The sequence below is a fragment of the Trematomus bernacchii genome, unplaced genomic scaffold, assembly GCF_902827165.1.
Source record: "Trematomus bernacchii unplaced genomic scaffold, fTreBer1.1, whole genome shotgun sequence".
Lineage (NCBI taxonomy): Eukaryota > Metazoa > Chordata > Actinopteri > Perciformes > Nototheniidae > Trematomus > Trematomus bernacchii.
Window position 1 is genome coordinate 5,784,671 of NW_022987739.1, and position 18,165 is coordinate 5,802,835.

An 18,165-nucleotide genomic window follows, 5' to 3' on the forward strand; every position below is an offset into this window, starting at 1 on the left:
CACACCGGCAGCTTTAGGGTAAAACGGCCTTTCTTTGTGTGTTTTGGCAATGTGAATATATTGGGTACGGTCTCTCTGTCGCACACGCTCAGACACACAAAGGCCCTCTTATTTGGACCCTCATGAACTCTGTTAGGATTTATTACCTCAGCTTTGTCCCCAGTGAACACGTCAGGTCTATGTCGCAGATTGGGGGGGAGGAAGGGAGGGGGGACGGAAGGTAACAGTCTGATTAGTTTGGGACAAGGAGTGTTACTGACGCTACACAGACATGCATTGTGGAGAGCTAGGTGATTGGATTGATTCAGAAGTCAAAATGATGAGAGGTCTTTTCTCTTTATACATGTATTTGGCATATCCATTTAGAATCAGTAGTTGATTTTCAGGGAAACAGATCTATTATAAAAGCACATACGGTGAAAGTGTGCTAATGCTGACTTCATGCACATTATTTTATATTTTCACTTTCATAAAATCTTTGAATTAAGCAGTAGAGGCACAAAGCTGCCAGTTCTTTTACTCAAGAGTTAACCATATTTGAAGAAAGTAGGTCATTGTGGTTAGTTTCCCAATTATAGGGTTGGTTTGCCTAATACATTCTGACAGATTCAAGAGAGAAGTCTGTAATTTTAAATGTAAACAATACTATCTTTAGCAAGTTATAGTATTGTGCACATTTTAATATATGGTTTGATTTCTAACATGTGTGTATGTATTAGAAAGAGAGCCCAGAGTGTGGAGCTTGTTAGCATCACACAGGCCTGTGCCCAGACGGTCTGGTCTATCCAGTCCAACCTGTCATCGTATCAGGGACGAACAGCTTGAGTTCTAAAACACACAGTCACGCATGCACACAGTCACGCATGCACACACACACACACACACACACACACACACACACACACACACACACACACACACACACACACACACACACACACACACACACAAATCCGACTTGCGGCTCATTTCTGCATGACTTCCCCCATTCCTGTGTATCTACGACTGTCCTAGGCAAACAGTGAAAACCTACCAGCACAATTATGAAGTGTATATTATGGGAAATATGAATAGACGTATGCATCAATGATCAGTTGCTATACTCGAGAGAAGGCCTGCTCCTCTGCATCCCAGCCCGTTTGCTCCGTGGACCTCCTGCGGGGATATTAATTGGTCCTCTGATGAACGTTGAACCTTGGGTGATTACCATCTAATAAGGGCTGTCAATCAATATATATAAGCTCACACTATATTATGATTTAGATCTGAATTCAGTTTTTGTAGTCTACTAGAAGCAGTGTTGATGGAGAAGAACAATTATTTTTGTCATGTCCTTCATATTGTAACAGTTTTGATTTAACACAATAAAACATGTACACCTTTTTTTCTTTTAATATACGTTAATTTCAATTTTTCAAGAGTGTATAGGTCTAAATGATTGTCTCCTATTAAATTAAATTAATTTGACTTTTTATCTTCTTTCAATTGTAGTTTACTCCCCCCTGTTTTTTACGAGGGGATTGCAGGTGGAATGTATTAAAAGAAGAAAAATAAAAAATGTATATTGTTAGTTTTTCCTACTTTCTATTAATGATTTTTAAGTCCCACCTCGTTGATGCTGTATTTATTATCACTATGTTTGCTGGAAGAAATTCCCTACAACTCTTCTAATGTCTCTCTGGCCCTTTCTCCCTCTCCTTTCCATCCCTCCTTATCCGCTCTCCTCCTCAGGTCATGGAAAGCCTTTGCCCTTGTTAGAAGAACTATCTGGAACACAGCCAGCACGTGGGTGGTGGTCGGAGGGAACATAGCCTAAGTCAGCTGGTGGTCATGTGTGAAGATCTGGTCTGATGCCCACCCTCCCCTCAGCGCTGGCCATGGACGGGGAGAACTACCTGCATCCAGAAGGCCCTCAGCTGGACAGCAACTTGTTCTCTGTGGCCTCCCCTAGCACAGAGGTATGCTAACAGCTTATGTACATTTATTTAGATGCTAGATGCATGTTACTTCTTACTTGGGTTGTTTTTTTCTTGTAGTCCTGTCCATGTGCCTGTATGATGAATGCAAGTGGTATTAAGTTTATTCATAATTATTTTATAGAAAGCAGATACATTCCTGGGAAGGTTTTAATGCACCTTTTTTTGTTATTGGTTATAGCATTAATTGGTTGAAAAACGTCAGGTATTTTTGAAACAGTGTTAGGAATCAATCCCAAAAGACTGCTTGAATGTATTCATTGCATAAGTATAGAGCAATGCATTTATACATAGGACTGTTGGATAAATCAGTTCTAACAATACGATATATTGACAAAATGAAACTACTGCAGCGTATTGCCCCTTTTCTTTTCACTTTCCCCACTATCTCATATCTATCATGTTAAAACACACTCTAGCTGTACCTCTACCTCAAACACTACACCTCAAATATTGACTGTGGGACATCTGAGCTCATTCATTAGCCTATAGGCAGGTAAATCATTTGCAACTATTTCGATAATCACAAATAGATAAACAATATCAAATAGGCAGCGCAGCCCTAATCTCAGCTCAAATGTATGTAATGTTTGAAGTATGCAGAGATTCATCTAGATTTGTGGGAGAAAGGAAGTGATCCTACTTGTGGTAATAATAACCAGATCTCCTCAACAATTTTCGGGAGATTCCATGTAGAGGGAGGGCATGGGATATCACCTAAATTCTAGGTGTCCACATGGTTTGGTTTTACTTTGAAGGGTTAAGCCCTCTGAGATTTCTTCTGTCACCCTAGTATTTGGGAGAATGTTCAATAGTTTGTTCTGTTGCCCACAGTTTTTCAAATTACATTTGGAGAAAGTCTGTTTTAGTTTTTACTGTAAGTGATCTCTACCAAATAAATTATCCAAATGGACTTTGAAACCATCTAGAACCCATTACCAGTAAGATGGAAAAACATGGCTGAACTGACTATTTAAAAGCCTATACAGTTACATTGAAGTAAAATAGCAAAAACCTGCTGCTCTATTTTTAAGATTATGAGAGACAGCTCTATTGCTCTTAAGATCTTAACTGTTTTATTTCAATGTGTTTTTTCCTTACATGACAGATTTTGTCCTTCGTCTGTTTCAGAGTTCAATATATTCCTCCTCTGGTTCCTGGGGATCTTACTCTCAGCAGCCTGGATACAACATACACTGCCCTATGCAATCTGGAAACCAGTAAGTTCCTACACACTCACAAACCCATACCTTGTATTATCATGAGCTAGGCATAATATATTTATCAGCTGAATAGCATGACCAGTGAGGACCCAGTGAGTTTGAAGTCACACATGCTCTGTACTTTATGTCTTTCCTAACAAGGCAATGCCTTTCACATTGAGGGCTGCAAGCTGTTGAAATTAGGCAATACCTACCTCAAGGGTTTCACACGTGAGCTAAAAAATGCCTAATGCCCTGGAGTCTCAAGTATTACACAGTTACATGTAGTTGTTATGAGTGTGGTGTTTGTGTTGAGCGTCTTGTGAATATTTAGCTAATAGTGTTTATATTTGACTCATGCGTTATTGCGTGAGACAGCCACATCCACATGGCAAACAAACACACTTCCGCATAATACTAACCTTCTTTAAAGGACACAGAGTCTGAATCATAAAGATACAAAGCGCTATGTTATTATTATTATTATATAGGACACAGATACCATACATTTATAGCTGTATGTGTTCTGCAAAAGTACCATAAGATCTAAAAGTCCCTAGTTGTATTTATATAAAAAAATATTCCAATATAAATGTTACTGTGTGACAGTGACTGAAATGATAAATGTAAGTGATGCTGCTTCATTGAGTTTATTTGAAGCTGTGGTTCTGGTTAGTGATTCATTTCAACGGTTCGCAAGAAAAGAAATGCGGTTGCACCCTAAATCTGTGCCTACCCTAAAGGTTAAAGTTGTACCCTTCCTATGAAATAACTGACGTGTTAAAACAGGGCCTTGAAGGTATTCAGACTCTTCTTGTGTCGATTGATTTTGTATTATTAGGTATTATAAGGTCCTATTATTGCTTTCCTGAAGACACCGGAATTAACCTAACACAATCAGGCCCTCCTTTAAACCTGACACTACACCACCCGCTCACGTCATAGGGGAGGGTCTCCTTATCACACATCCTTCATTTCCTGTAGCGGGTGGCCCGGTGTCAGCGTCACAGGGGGGGGGGTGGGTAAATCTCAACATCTTGACGCTCTGGTGTTTTAATGACCTCACCACTAAATGGGAGATGTTTGTGTCTTTCTTCCCACATGAAGTGTGTGTGCGTGAGAGAATGTGTAATTCAAAGGCTGTGCAATTTCTTGACTACACCGGCCATTTAGCAGAAGCAGCACCACATCACACCAGAGCAGAAGCAGATGCATGCAGACTTTGTCTTGTCTCCATGGCACCCGTCCAACCACATGATTGCTGTGCACAAATACGTTTTGACAATAATCACAGTCCAATAGACAATCACTGTGGTGGAATAATGGATCTGAGACGTCTATCTGAATTAGTCAACATACTTTTTCTTGTGCAGATTCAGTTAAGGGGTGCTTGGATGTGGGTTTGACTTCCCTGGCTTTTGTTAAAAGGGATTGAAATTCCATTTAACATTATTAATATTTAGACAACATTTCAACTAGTAAAAAAATAGGGGTTAAACTGAAACTTCTATCATGTAGTTCTGGTGTGTCTGGCGTGTGAAGAGCATGTATTAACTGTGTGAGCAGTCTCGTATGTACAGGCTTTATCTAGGTCATCTTCATGAAGGTGTGTTTGCATTAGAGCTTGGCACTCACTATGGACCATATATCACATTTGTGAAACAGGTTTTTATTCTTATGTCAGAATGATAGCTATCACTGTTTTTAAAAATGGTCATCATTAGCATAGTGTTGTTTTTAACCAATGCAAATGTCAGGACATTTTGGATTTCATTTGAGATTGCGTGTGGGTTTGTTTATGAACATGTAGCAAAGTCTTCTTTTTTTAAAGACAACATTTCGTGCTTTTAGTCAAAGCTTTTTAAATGACTTAGATTCAGTCATCGTCAAACCTGTGTCATACCAAACACATCTCAGGAAGTGTTTGTTCGCAGAGTGGTGTTTTGTTATTGCTGTCTGTGCAGTGTTTCTTTGAAATTTCACGCAGCAGTTGATGTGTGAGTGCGTGGTCTGTGGTTTTTGATTTCGCTCACAGTAGTTTTCTGACATCAGGTTGGTTTTACAAGACCCTTATCTCACTCTCTGTCTCATAGTGTACTAACATCAGGATCAAAATCATGTTCCTGTGGTTTAAAGAAGAAATATGTGTGATCAAATATCATCTCATGACTTCATTCTTGTCTTGTAAATACCATCATGTAGCAAGAAGTGGTTTGAAAAGTTGTTAATTCAGCATTTTCGATGTCAGTAAATGTTTTGGCCCAGAGTTACCGGACATGATGTTTTGAGAAATAAACAGGATTCTAATCTGGAGAAATGCTTTGCAATCATTTTTTTAACTGGTATAGACATTTTTGTCAGTTGGAACAATCTAGCTTTTGCCTCTCTTCAGTATTTCTGATATTCAGCAAGGTCCCTTCATCATTTGTCCCTTTTACGCTCGTCTGTTCTTTTATAATCTACAGACTACTGCTAAAGTTTGTCTGACTAACACTGAGGATTCAAGGATCCTTGTCATTATGCAACACAAGGCTGCATCAGGAGGAATGTTAAACTCAGCAACACAATAATTATATAGGCAAATGATATGAAAGGCGTATCTAAATAAAGGCATTGGCCTCAGGGGAACCTCGTTTATGAACTTTGCCTGTTTGCACCGAGCGTCATCTGTTCACACAGACTCCGCCTCCTCTTGCCTCACCTTAGTCCTGCATGGCACGAGCTCTATGAAATGCTTTTATGTGCACTGATCATAAGACGATTAGAGTCATGCTTTTATTGATTGAACTTGAAAGCCCATATGCTAGTTCTCTTCTCACAGGGCCATTGAGAACAAGCAGAGGAGTGAATCAGACACATTGAACCAGTGAGGAGAAAATGTGAATGGGCCAGCGCTTAGATTGCACTCACTGGAATGCTCACTCACCTGCAAAGCATTCAATATTCTCATGCTTGGTGATAAACATGTCCCAGACACAGTGAGTCAATGTTGAGTTAGCAGAACAATAACAGGTTCATTCAAGGTGAGAACACTTGATTTTAAGGACAACTAGTATAGTGTCTTAAACGGTCCCCTGCCCATCTGCACAGAACCGGTCAACAGTACAGTTACATAATTAGGCGATGGCAAATCCATATAAGGCTCTGTAAAATAAAATGGAGCCGTTTCTTCATATGTTATATGTCTTATGAAATAATGTTGTGTAATTTTCCAGTTCTGTTATTATTATCGCAATATTTTAAAACAATTTAAGGGCTACTGTATAGCTCGGTGGTTACAGGCAGCTGTTGGCCCATATTCAGAACGTTTCAGGCAATGTCACCCCCATCTATTTTACCCTTTAAACACTGTATCTCTAATAAAGGCCCTCGATGGCCTATCAAATATGGCCTTTTTAAAAAAACAAACAAAAGCAAAACTATTTAAATAGGAAAATAAGGCCTGGGGTTTTTAATAATTTTAGCGAACATCAGTGACAGTTTGTGATGGTTAGGTCGTTCCACACAGCTGAGTCTGGGTGTTTGTTTACAGCATTGAAATAAGAAACAGGCCACAAATCCGCTTCTATTTTTATGTTTTGTTGGTCACTGATCGTCTATGACCAACTCTAGGTTATTAATCACAAAGGTTCATATTGTGTGCATCTTAGGTTAACATGGCTCTGTGAAATAGGACTACATTTAGTTACTTAATACTGTATATTCCTTTATCTCTATAGACTACATTAGTTACTTAATACTGTATATTCCTTTATCACTATAGACTACATTTAGGTACTTAATACTGTATATTCCTTTATCACTATCGACTACATTAGGTACTTAATACTGTATATTCCTTTATCTCTATAGACTACATTTAGTTACTTAATACTGTATATTCCTTTATCACTATAGACTACATTTAGTTACTTAATACTGTATATTCCTTTATCTCTATAGACTACATTAGGTACTTAATACTGTATATTCCTTTATCTCTATAGACTACATTTAGTTACTTAATACTGTATATTCCTTTATCTCTATAGACTACATTTAGTTACTTAATACTGTATATTCCTTTATCACTATAGACTACATTAGGTACTTAATACTGTATATTCCTTTATCTCTATAGACTACATTAGGTACTTAATACTGTATATTCCTTTATCTCTATAGACTACATTTAGTTACTTAATACTGTATATTCCTTTATCTCTATAGACTACATTTAGTTACTTAATACTGTATATTCCTTTATCACTATAGACTACATTTAGTTACTTAATACTGTATATTCCTTTATCTCTATAGACTACATTTAGTTACTTAATACTGTATATTCCTTTATCACTATAGACTACATTAGGTACTTAATACTGTATATTCCTTTATCTCTATAGACTACATTTAGTTACTTAATACTGTATATTCCTTTATCTCTATAGACTACATTTAGTTACTTAATACTGTATATTCCTTTATCACTATAGACTACATTAGGTACTTAATACTGTATATTCCTTTATCTCTATAGACTACATTTAGTTACTTAATACTGTATATTCCTTTATCACTATAGACTACATTAGGTACTTAATACTGTATATTCCTTTATCACTATCGACTACATTTAGTTACTTAATACTGTATATTCCTTTATCTCTATAGACTACATTTAGTTACTTAATACTGTATGTTCCTTTATCACTATCGACTACATTTAGTTACTTAATACTGTATATTCCTTTATCACTATAGACTACATTTGAAATAGATTAGCAGAAGAAACATCCGAGGCTTTGTCCTTTGCCCTTTCCTTCTGCTTGCTTTCTCTCCGCTGTTCACTCTTTATACAGCCTGCAGCCAAACTGATGTGCTTTCAGAGCTGGGTCAAAGTTCACTTATTGCAATGCGCCCTGATGGTAGCATGAGAGTTAGAATTAATTATTATTTTGGCAGTAAGGAAGAGCTCTTCCAAGGAATCTCAGCATTTGTTTATTGATGGGTGTGCCTTTGTAGCTGAATGGTCTCTGGGTATTTGACTAAATATTGATACACATGTTTTTCCATGGCCAAGAGCATTATCCTGTTTATTATCACTTCAATGGAGATTCTGCTTTCTCACAGGGAGTTTCATGGACCATTTGTCTTGAATTGACTACTGTTGTTCTTTGTTTCAATTGTAAGAAGAATAGTTTCTTAGAAGTCAGAGTACATGACATTTTTAACTGCATGTTGTGCCTTGCAGGAACAGGGCAATTGTCACTTTTCCTTAAAGGTGGGGTAGGTAAGTTTGAGAAACCGGCTCGAGATCGCTAGAATTTGAAAATACACAACCGGAGAAAATCTGCCACTTCCTTACAGAGCCCCTCCTCCAACACACACGAACGCGCACATGACCAATGAGGGCACGAGATAAGTTTGTGCCCCGATGGAAGGCTGACAGGCAGGTAGGCCATCCAGTTATTTTAGCCGGGCCGGCTAAAATGATTGGTCATGCTTTTTACAGTACCACGGCTTCCACAGATGACATTTTTTTATGGATTTTTTGTCAAAGCACTTAAGATATTCATTGCTATCGGGATGTTAAGAGCATTCCATGGAATATAACAAAAAGTGTATCTCGAGCCGGTTTCTCAAACTTACCTACCCCACCTTTAACCAACAAAATCAATAACAAAGTGGAGTATTTGTTTAAACTACTTTTTAAATGTATCTTTGAATAGTTCTAGTCCTAAGTATCTACCTTTATTCCTTATTTCCCATGTGTCTTATCTTATTGTAAGTTCTGCAGTTAAGGTATTGTGCGTGTTTTAAAGGATATTTCTTAGATGCTAGTTAAGTGTGTTTTGAAGAACAGCCATTATGTCTGGTCTATAATGTTTGAAAGGTACAGTACATTTAGAGCTGATTCAGTGTGGACTTGTCAACAAATAAAGAAGACTATCCTTTAAAGGTGGGGTAGGTAATTCACTTCAGAAACACTTTTTGTTATATTCCATGGAATGCTCTTGACATCCCGATAGCAATGAATACATGAAATGCTTTGACAATAAATACATTAAAAAAACGTCATCTGTGGAAGCCGTGGCGCTGTAAAAGCACGACCAATCATCTGAGCCGGCCCAGGTAAAATAACTGGATGGCCTACCTGCCTGTCAGCCTTCCATCTCGTGCACAAACGTATCTCGTGCCCTCATTGGTCATGTGCGTTTGTGTGTGTTGGAGGAGGGGCTCTGTAAGGAAGTCTGAAGGAAGAGGCAGATTTTTTCCGGATATGTACTTTCAAAGTCTAGCACACTCGAGCTGGTTTCTCCATTCTTACCTACCCTACCTTTAAGGAATGAGGTTAATAAAAACAATGACTATGTAAAAAAATATAAAGGTTTCACGCCTGGCTAATATGTTTTCAGCCTTAAATGAAATACACTTGAAACAATAACAATGGAGAAAGAGCTACAGAGTATGTATGTTAGGATGGCTTTACACATGCAAGCAGAAAGTCAACCAGGTCGTTTGGCACAGGTCCAGAACCAGCTTTGTGTTGTTGGAGAGCAGGTACTGCGGCTAGCCAAGACTTCTGCCTTAATAATACCACTGACGTATCGTTAGCTAAAATTCCAGGTAGGGGGTTTCCAGGCTGAATGATTGATTGATCTTTCTTAGTACTGAAACCAACTTTTACCTGTATGATCTCATTCTTTTTTTCCCTAATTTATGTTCACCACTCATCATGATTGAAAAGTTAATCTGCCTCCTTCCCTATTTCATTGGTTCATTATAGAAGACAGAAGCATAGCAAATAAATACCCAATTCAAATATCCTATATAAGAATCTATATCTATGACACCACAACCCAGTTGCATTTATGATTATCTAAAAAAGATGATGAAGATTTTCTAGCACAAACTCAACCAAAAGTCTTAATTGAACATGATTTGAAATGGAGCTGCTTCTATACACCGGCTCAAGTCTGCCCTTTTATCCTCTTGGTGGGTTATCATCTTAAATCAATCAGTCTCACTGATCTCTGTCCTCTTGTTGACGGCCATGAGCCAAATCCTGTGAATAGCTTTGGCCGAGCTCAATCCCTCTGAGCCGGAGCCCTGGTGCATGATTGGACCAGAGGAGCGTGGTAGGTCACGGTTACAGTTCCACCTTAACAAAGGTTTACTTTTCCTTTCGTTTTCAGTGTGTGCCCACTACTGTTGGCTAAATTGGTTGTTGTGTTTTGACTCGACTTAAACTCAGTAAGAAACTGAAAATACCTCCATATCTGGAATACAAGGCATATGGACCTGTCTCGGAGGAGGATGGTTGGTACTGTTGAAAGTTGGACCTTTGATCCTCAAAGCGGGTATGATCTGTTCTTCATTCATTGACTCAGTAGGTGCTTGCTCTCGCCCTCCCTCTGTCGTTCACCTTATTTAAATCTCTAACCCTTTCTGCCTGTCTGACTTGATATATGTGTTTTCATTATCTCTCATGTATCTTTGGCAGTTGACGATTACTTTACCAACTACGTTTTTGGCTTTGAACACTTGCATTGTTAGACACTTGGATTTAATAAGATACAAGAGCATATTGCTTCACTTCACTGGCTTCAGTCCCACATTCCGTGATTACATTTTCAGACCGTTTTTGTCAAAGGAAAAATGAAAGTGTTGTGTACATATTTGCAATGAGTTGGACTTGCTGAAAACATGATGTAATGTAGAAGCAAAGTGTTGAATCATCGTATTTAAGTATTATTGTACTGGTCCACTGTCTTCAGAAATGATCCTGACACTTCTTTCATTCCTCTACTGGAGCTGTTTATTGCATGGTTCAAGGTGTACATTAGGGTATCTGTATAAGAGTGAAGAAAACAGCATGTGTCAGTTTTACTTGGAGAAGTAGCTGCTAAACAAACTAAACATCATTCCTTCCCTCCCCTTCCCCAGGCAATACCACTTGGACAGCAGCACTACCACCACCACTCCGGATGTGCAGATGGACATGTACTCGGGATTCCCTGATGTCGACTTTTCCGGCCTCAACCTTCCTAGGAATGGAGACTTCCCCCAGGTTTGTTCCACATAACTCTCTTACATGTTAGCCAGTTAAATGTGAATTAACGTAACACTGACCAATTGTAGTGCCTACATGAATACACTGTTGGACGCATTCTAGTACTCTTTTTTTTCTTTCCTTCCGTCTTACTCCCTTTATCAGAGGGCAGGACCTTGCCTCCCGCCCACTTCTTTCATCCTGTCTTTCAAGTGTATTCAACTCTGCTTAATGTACCATAGAGCAGCCTGATTAAAGGCTAGTGTTGTCTAGACGACCGTAGCAGTACCTGCCCCATTCCTGCTGAGGCATGTCATTAATAAGACACTGTAATTTAACGTTCTTCCATGCATTCCCACTACGTCTTCTGAAACCACTGTTAGGTAAACCAGGAATCCACACAGAGAGATCTGTTGAAAGTGTGAACGTTTTGAAGTAAATAATTGGAGTCATTTCATTCCTAAACTGGGAAAACACAACTATAAGACTATGACGATTGTTTCAGGATGCACAGACGTAGGCAGTGAAGTTAAGGTGCCGGCTTCAATTACCTCACCATGCCAGATGATTACTATTCGTCATTTGCATTTTCTATGAGTTTGCTTGTGTGTCCGTCCAGCTAATTCCTTATAGCCACAATCATATGAATAGGAGTTATCCCATTGTAATAACACAGGCCAGTGAGTTTCTGATCTGAGGCCTCTTGGGTTGAGCAGATGAGTGCCATTATGCAACTATATAAAAAAAATATGCCATGATGAGTTTTAAAGAAGGGCAGTCATGGGTTACAAAGCAGACATGCAGTATTCTGATTAACATGTCTCACAAAGGATAGGCATCAGCCATCGGGGTTTTTCTTGGTTCAAATTAAGGGCAAAGCAGTAAAAAAAGGGGGCCGGGTGAGGTGTGTTCAAAGCCCAGGGATATGTGTATTTTCTATAAATAAAATGACTACACACATCGCTAGATAATGCAGCCCAGTGAAGCAGGAGCAACAATGAAGGCCCTGTTCAATTTTGAGAATTGTTTTTGTTTGATTATGTTTTTCTTTAAGTTTGCTATATTATTATTGAATACATGTAAAAAAGCATTTCAAATGCAGTGAAATAATGTAATACATTTAATTAAATTCTAATACACAAGAGAATATAATTTCTTAGATAAACCAACACATTTAAATATTAGCAAAATTGGCATAGAGGGATAGGTTTTTCTTAAACTGCTGTGTTCAAGGCTTTTTTTCTTGTCTCTCTGGAGGCTACAGAGTCGAACAGCCTGAGGGTTTTATAAAATCTTATGGCTGTGTTTTACATTCATTTAACTTGATCAAGGTTTTGCCAAATAAGTGAGATTGTTGCAGGCGCATTTTCTATTGTGGCTGGCACAGGAACACTGGCAAGTCCTGGGAGTGAGTGTTAACTCATTTTTACATCATTGGTCCCTTTTTAGTTGAAAAAGCATTGGATATTTCCAGTTAATATTCGTGGTTTGCTGGCATTTTCAAGGCTTATATGCATGTTTTGTTATACCTTATTAACCCACACGAGAAAATTCTCACATCTCACATATATTGATGTTGGCAGAAAAAGCAACAGTTTTATAGGAAAGCACAAATAGACCAGAAACTACAACGTAACTTATTTTTAGTCGCTATGGGTAAAAGCGTCAGTGAATTGAAATGTTAAAATGTTAAAAGTTTCACTTCATGTTTGTGTCCAGGTGTTTGCATGAGCATAGTGGTTCTGTGGAAAAAAAGAAGAATGCTTGGAGTTATATTAAAATGTTTGAATTGAGTTTTTAAACCGAGGGGAATTCAAAGACTACGAATTGAGACGTTTCTATATAAGAAAGTAATGTGTCATCCTGATCAAGTGATGGCAAGGATTTTGTGATTCACATGGGGTTTCCCTAGCTTTCCTGTTGTCTGTTTACCCCCTCTGGCTATAGCTGTATTCCTTACAAGTAATTACAAGGATCTATATTTATGTACACATTTAGAAAAGTATCTCTTTATAGTTGGCCTTTTTTTTAACGTTTAATTGAAATGGGCTCTTTCATCATTGGTGCATTCATGGTCTGCAAGTTCCCGGCAGTTGCGACGTGGAATGTTATTGAGCCTCAGAAAGAGAGAGAGGTTTTCTGCTTGTGTTGTGCTTTCTCAGCTGTTCTCTCTGGTTTTCGACACTCCCTACCATGTGAGGCATGCAGAGAAAATGTAAGTCACGGGGTCATCGTGACTAATCCACCACCTCACCACTCGGACCATTTTTCGCCCTCCACATTCCTTCCGACCATCAGAACACTATGCTGACCATGCCCTTTTTTCTATGTCCTTAATCAGCAAGTAGATTTTTACACTGCTGAACCATGACGGCACAGAAAACGCTCAGTCAGTGGATGTCCTAGTTTAGTTTGTCAGGTGACTGCCATGTGTATCACAGCCATGTGCTTGTTTCAGTCACTGTACAGCTGTTGGAGAAGTCTCTTTTGGTTTGACTTCCCGCAGTGTAACAGTTTATTTATGCAGTTCACCAGAGCTCGGTTGGAATATCCTCTTATTGTGATCTGTAAAGCTAAATATTTGTTTGTTTTACAATTAATAGACTCACATTACAGACTTGATCTCCTTCCTGGATCATTAGTCAATTACACTTTATCACAAGCTGAGAAAATAATTTCATGGGCACCGTACTATGCTGTATATGAATTTGGCCTCTCACATTTTAAGTTACATTTATTGGATTTAGACAAGTAAATTATTGTCTAATTCACCAGAACATGTAGATACTTCTACTGGAACTTGTGTTTCCTTATTTTACAATTTCTTTTATAATGTGGTTCAATTGCAAGTGATTCATGCATAAGTAAACAATGAAAGTCCCCTTATGCATTAAGTCTCTTGGGAGGTACTTGGAAACTAATGACATCCTTAAAAAGCACAATCAAACAACTCAGTGGAAGTTATATAAACAGTGGAAACTTTGACAAAACCAAATTGAGGCTTCATCATATTTACTGATCTACATAAATCGTAAGTCTCTCAAACATTAGATGGCAGCTGCTTTATATTTTGTAACATTAACTCTGATGGCTCTAACAGTGCTGGTTCACTAACCACCAGAGTTAATACAAAACATATCTGTAGCCATCACAAAATGATACCAATACCATAGAAAAACATTGACTGTGCTTCTGAAAGTAAATCACTGTGGTTTGAAAGTGAATTTAACAATCTGCCGCAGTGACACGTGCACACCTGTCTATGGTTGGGTCAATGGTGGAGTATTTGATCTTTATGCAGAACACCAGAGTTTTAACAAGATTTACTGGAAGACACCAAAAACAGAACTCATTCACTCACCACTCTATGAGGCTAACCTCAAAGAGTCAACAGCACATTGCAAGCATGCAGATTAACACACATACTGTACACTCGTCGAGTACTGTACGTACACACACTGAGCACGTTTAGGAATATTCACAGTGATATTCTCTCGCTACATACTCTCATTCGGTCTCTCTGCGGTTCCTCTCACTATTACACACACATACTGTACTCATGTCCAGAGTGCAACCTTTAGAAGAACTGAACTGCAGTCTGCTTTTACAGCTTAGTTTTGCTTTATCTAGAAATGCACTGGCAATATTTGAAGTCATACCCAAAACCTAAATGTGTCTTCAGCTTTTAACACATTGTAATTGTATACCCCTGACAAACTGTATATGTATTTTGAAAGTGCGAGAAATTCAACAGCAAACTCCAATTAGTCTTAAACTGGCCTGAAAAATGCTAACGGCTGAGGCATGCTGGATAAGGTCCACTGATCGCAGGGTTGCGCTCTAATAATGCATTTACTTTAAACCTTTGTGACCCCACAGACCCTTTAGCAGCTGATCCATGAGTACATCCTTATTTGTACAAGCACAGTTCAAACCGACTTACATATATCTTCAGAGTCCAAATATGAACCGTGCCATGCTAAATAACAAGGAAACATTCAAACGGATAATATTTTAATTTCAATGCCCTAGTTTAAACAAGGAAGGTCAATATTATTTTTGAAGGGTTGATAGGATCACTGTTTTCTTTTGGGAGTGCCCCACCTGATCCACCTTATTTTTAAATAAGCCATGGGTGCTTGAACATATAACTAGCCTGTATTTGATTAGGTATGTGCATGTGACAATGAGGCTGCATGTTTAATGGTCTGTACGCAAACGGTTTTGTGTTTTGTCTTTTAATAAACATGCATGGATTCAGCCTTCTTTAGGCTGGGATACAATGAGGTGTTTTTAAAGTATTCAAAAGAAGCTCATAAATGATTCATCCCTACCCGTGTACACGCACACACACACACACACACACACACACACACACACACACACACACACACACACACACACACACACACACACACACACACACACACACACACCTATTATTCAGAGGATTCCCACTCATAGCATGATGACACCACGGACAGGCGCCACTCAGTCTCTGAGAGTCTGGCTCCCCTGCAGTCCTGCAGAGACGGACATTACAGTACCTTACCACGCTGGCTTGATATCACATATTCCTGGAAGCTGGGTGTGCAAATTGACCCCTCCATGCCATCCATGAAGGAGATAAATCACATTATTTCTGTTTTGAAATGCCACAATTTCCTGATGTATGCCCCTTAAACAGTTAATGTTGGGGTTCAATCAGAAAAACAAGTGTTACAACACTGTCTTTGATCAGCATCTTGGATTTTTAAAAATAACCCATTTGCCATCAGATTCCCAGAATGTTCTTTTTTCAACAATTCATCCCTAGTTCCAGTAAGCGGGAATTATCATTTATGAGGATGTATTTGTGTGCACAGAGAGAAGTGGTGGCTGACTCCTTAAAGACCTTTTGAAGAGGCTCATTTGTAGCTTGCTCTTGACCTTTTTAATACATTGTTGAACACTTCAGCTGCTTTCTTTTTACTTAAGTGTTTTTTTAGAATACGTAGATGGGAAACTATGTATGTTGTTGCCAAATGTCTTTAAAAGTTCATTAACACAACAGAACAGGGGCATGTTTTGACCGGCTAACTTTGAATAAAAGTGTCCTGGGAACTACACCTGCTAATTAATGATAACAGTATTCATCACATTATCTATAGAAAATAAAAAATGTAATCCTTTAACATTGTTTATTTATCATTTTGTCTCAAAAACGACTTAGACTAATCAGTGTCTCTCCCCGTTTGGGAAGGGAGACAAAGTGAAAATGCATAGAAAAGGAAATGATACAAGAGGCACTGAATTATTTACATTTAATTATACATTATCATCATTTTTCATCATTCAAATATGAGTGTTCTCGTCAATCCCGGTATATTGCTACACCCTAGCTCATAATATCAATAATTTATCATTACTAAAAAAAAGCAACAAGGAAATAGAGCCAGCTCAGACAAATAGAAAGACAAAAAGCAGAGTATGAGGTAAGAAAGGCAGCCTGGCAGGGAGTCTGTCTCTAAATATAATAATCATTAAATAGCAGCTCAGGCCCATTAAACATAGCGGTAAGCAGCGGGGTGTGAGGAACGGCCAGGTCCACAGTGCAATACTGTTTACACTACAAATGCGGTTGAGTTACACCATGTACAGTAAAATGGGCCCGACTGCCAGTAACTCTAGTCACTTACCAACAAAAGCATCATTTCCTGAAAGCTCCTCCCTCCTCCCTCCCTCTCCTCCCCACCTCTCCCCCTCCCCTCTGCTGCTCTCTCGCTCGCTCTCCAACCACCTTCAGAGCTCTGAGGAACTAGTCCACAATCACTATGAGTAAGCCCTCTATGCAAATACCTGATTGTCCCGCTGAAGCAGGAAGCATGTGTTAGACTTGCCCCCTGTCTGTGAGCGGAGCAGGGTTTGTGTTTGTGTGTGTGTGAGCGTACCTGCTGTAGAGGGAATGTGTGTGTTGAACCAGAGAGGAACTGTGAAAGGGTGAGAGTGAACTGCGTGGTGGGAGTGCACCAGTTGTAAGGTGAAAACAACACTTTGACCAACACATGGAAGAGGCTGTCGCTTTCAGGGACTCTAGGTGAAGCGTGAGTGTGTGTGTGTGTGGGTGTGTGTGCGTGTTTACCCCCACCATACTGCAGCATTTGGACCCATGTCTCTCATGCAGCTTTGGACTAAATTGTATTCACAACTGGGACGACCGCTTCCCAAGGTATTGTTTGCTTCTTTTTTAATCTTTATTACGCTGAATCGAGTCTGTTGTTGCTGTTATTTTATTGAAAACTATTTGTTATAATCATTGTCTGTCTTTGTGTCAAACCGAAACTTGCTTGTGTGAAGAGTTTTATTGTCCCCCTCCTTATCAATGAACTTGACCAGTAAAATGTTCACTACCCACTTATGTTATTTTATTCTAACTTCCTTGAATGATTTTTTTTAATATATAATATACTTCCTTATTATCGTAACACTTATGGTAGAAAGGCAGGCAAGTTATTTATTTATTTATGTATTGTCATTTTAATTTGTCTGACAAAACAAAGGATAATCACGTGATTCAATTGTCAGGAGCCGGTTACACACCTTCAGTAAACAATATAAAAATCTATTTCAAAAAAGGTTTTGAATTTGTTTCCCGGCAGTGCTTACAAAGGCGGGTTTCCTGGACAAAGACTGAGCCACGTCATAGACTAAGAAAAATGCTCAATAGAAATCTACATTAGATGTATTTTTACGGAAGAATAAGACTTAATTCTTGTCACAGGAAACAAAATATACTCTCCTCATTTCCTTTTCTGCAAACTTCACTTACTTGTCTGCTGTTTATGAACAAGAGGTATGCTAAAAAAGCTAATCAATGGTTGGGATTTGGGCTCTCTATTCCTAGTTTGCTTTTGTCCATCATCAAGTCAGGCAGTACATTTCCATGCTAGCACACCAGAGTTGCCAGTCA

General features: G+C 38.7%; 1 protein-coding gene across 5 annotated transcripts in view; it reads left to right on the top strand.

Moving 5' to 3' along the window:
- The window catches only part of si:ch73-63e15.2 (protein strawberry notch homolog 2), a 61,990-nt gene that overhangs the window by 10,020 nt on the left and 33,805 nt on the right, over positions 1-18,165 (top strand). For 3 of the 5 annotated variants that reach the window (XM_034146412.1, XM_034146413.1, XM_034146414.1), the window contains exons 2-4: positions 1,732-1,958; positions 3,108-3,196; positions 11,111-11,234. In XM_034146412.1, the coding sequence (XP_034002303.1) occupies positions 1,851-1,958; positions 3,108-3,196; positions 11,111-11,234 (321 nt within the window). In that variant the 5' untranslated portion in view covers positions 1,732-1,850. Of the gene's footprint in view, positions 1-1,731; positions 1,959-3,107; positions 3,197-10,417; positions 10,525-11,110; positions 11,235-17,010; positions 17,425-18,165 lie in introns of those variants that run through there. The other 2 variants (XM_034146415.1, XM_034146416.1) reach the window with 2 other exon arrangements.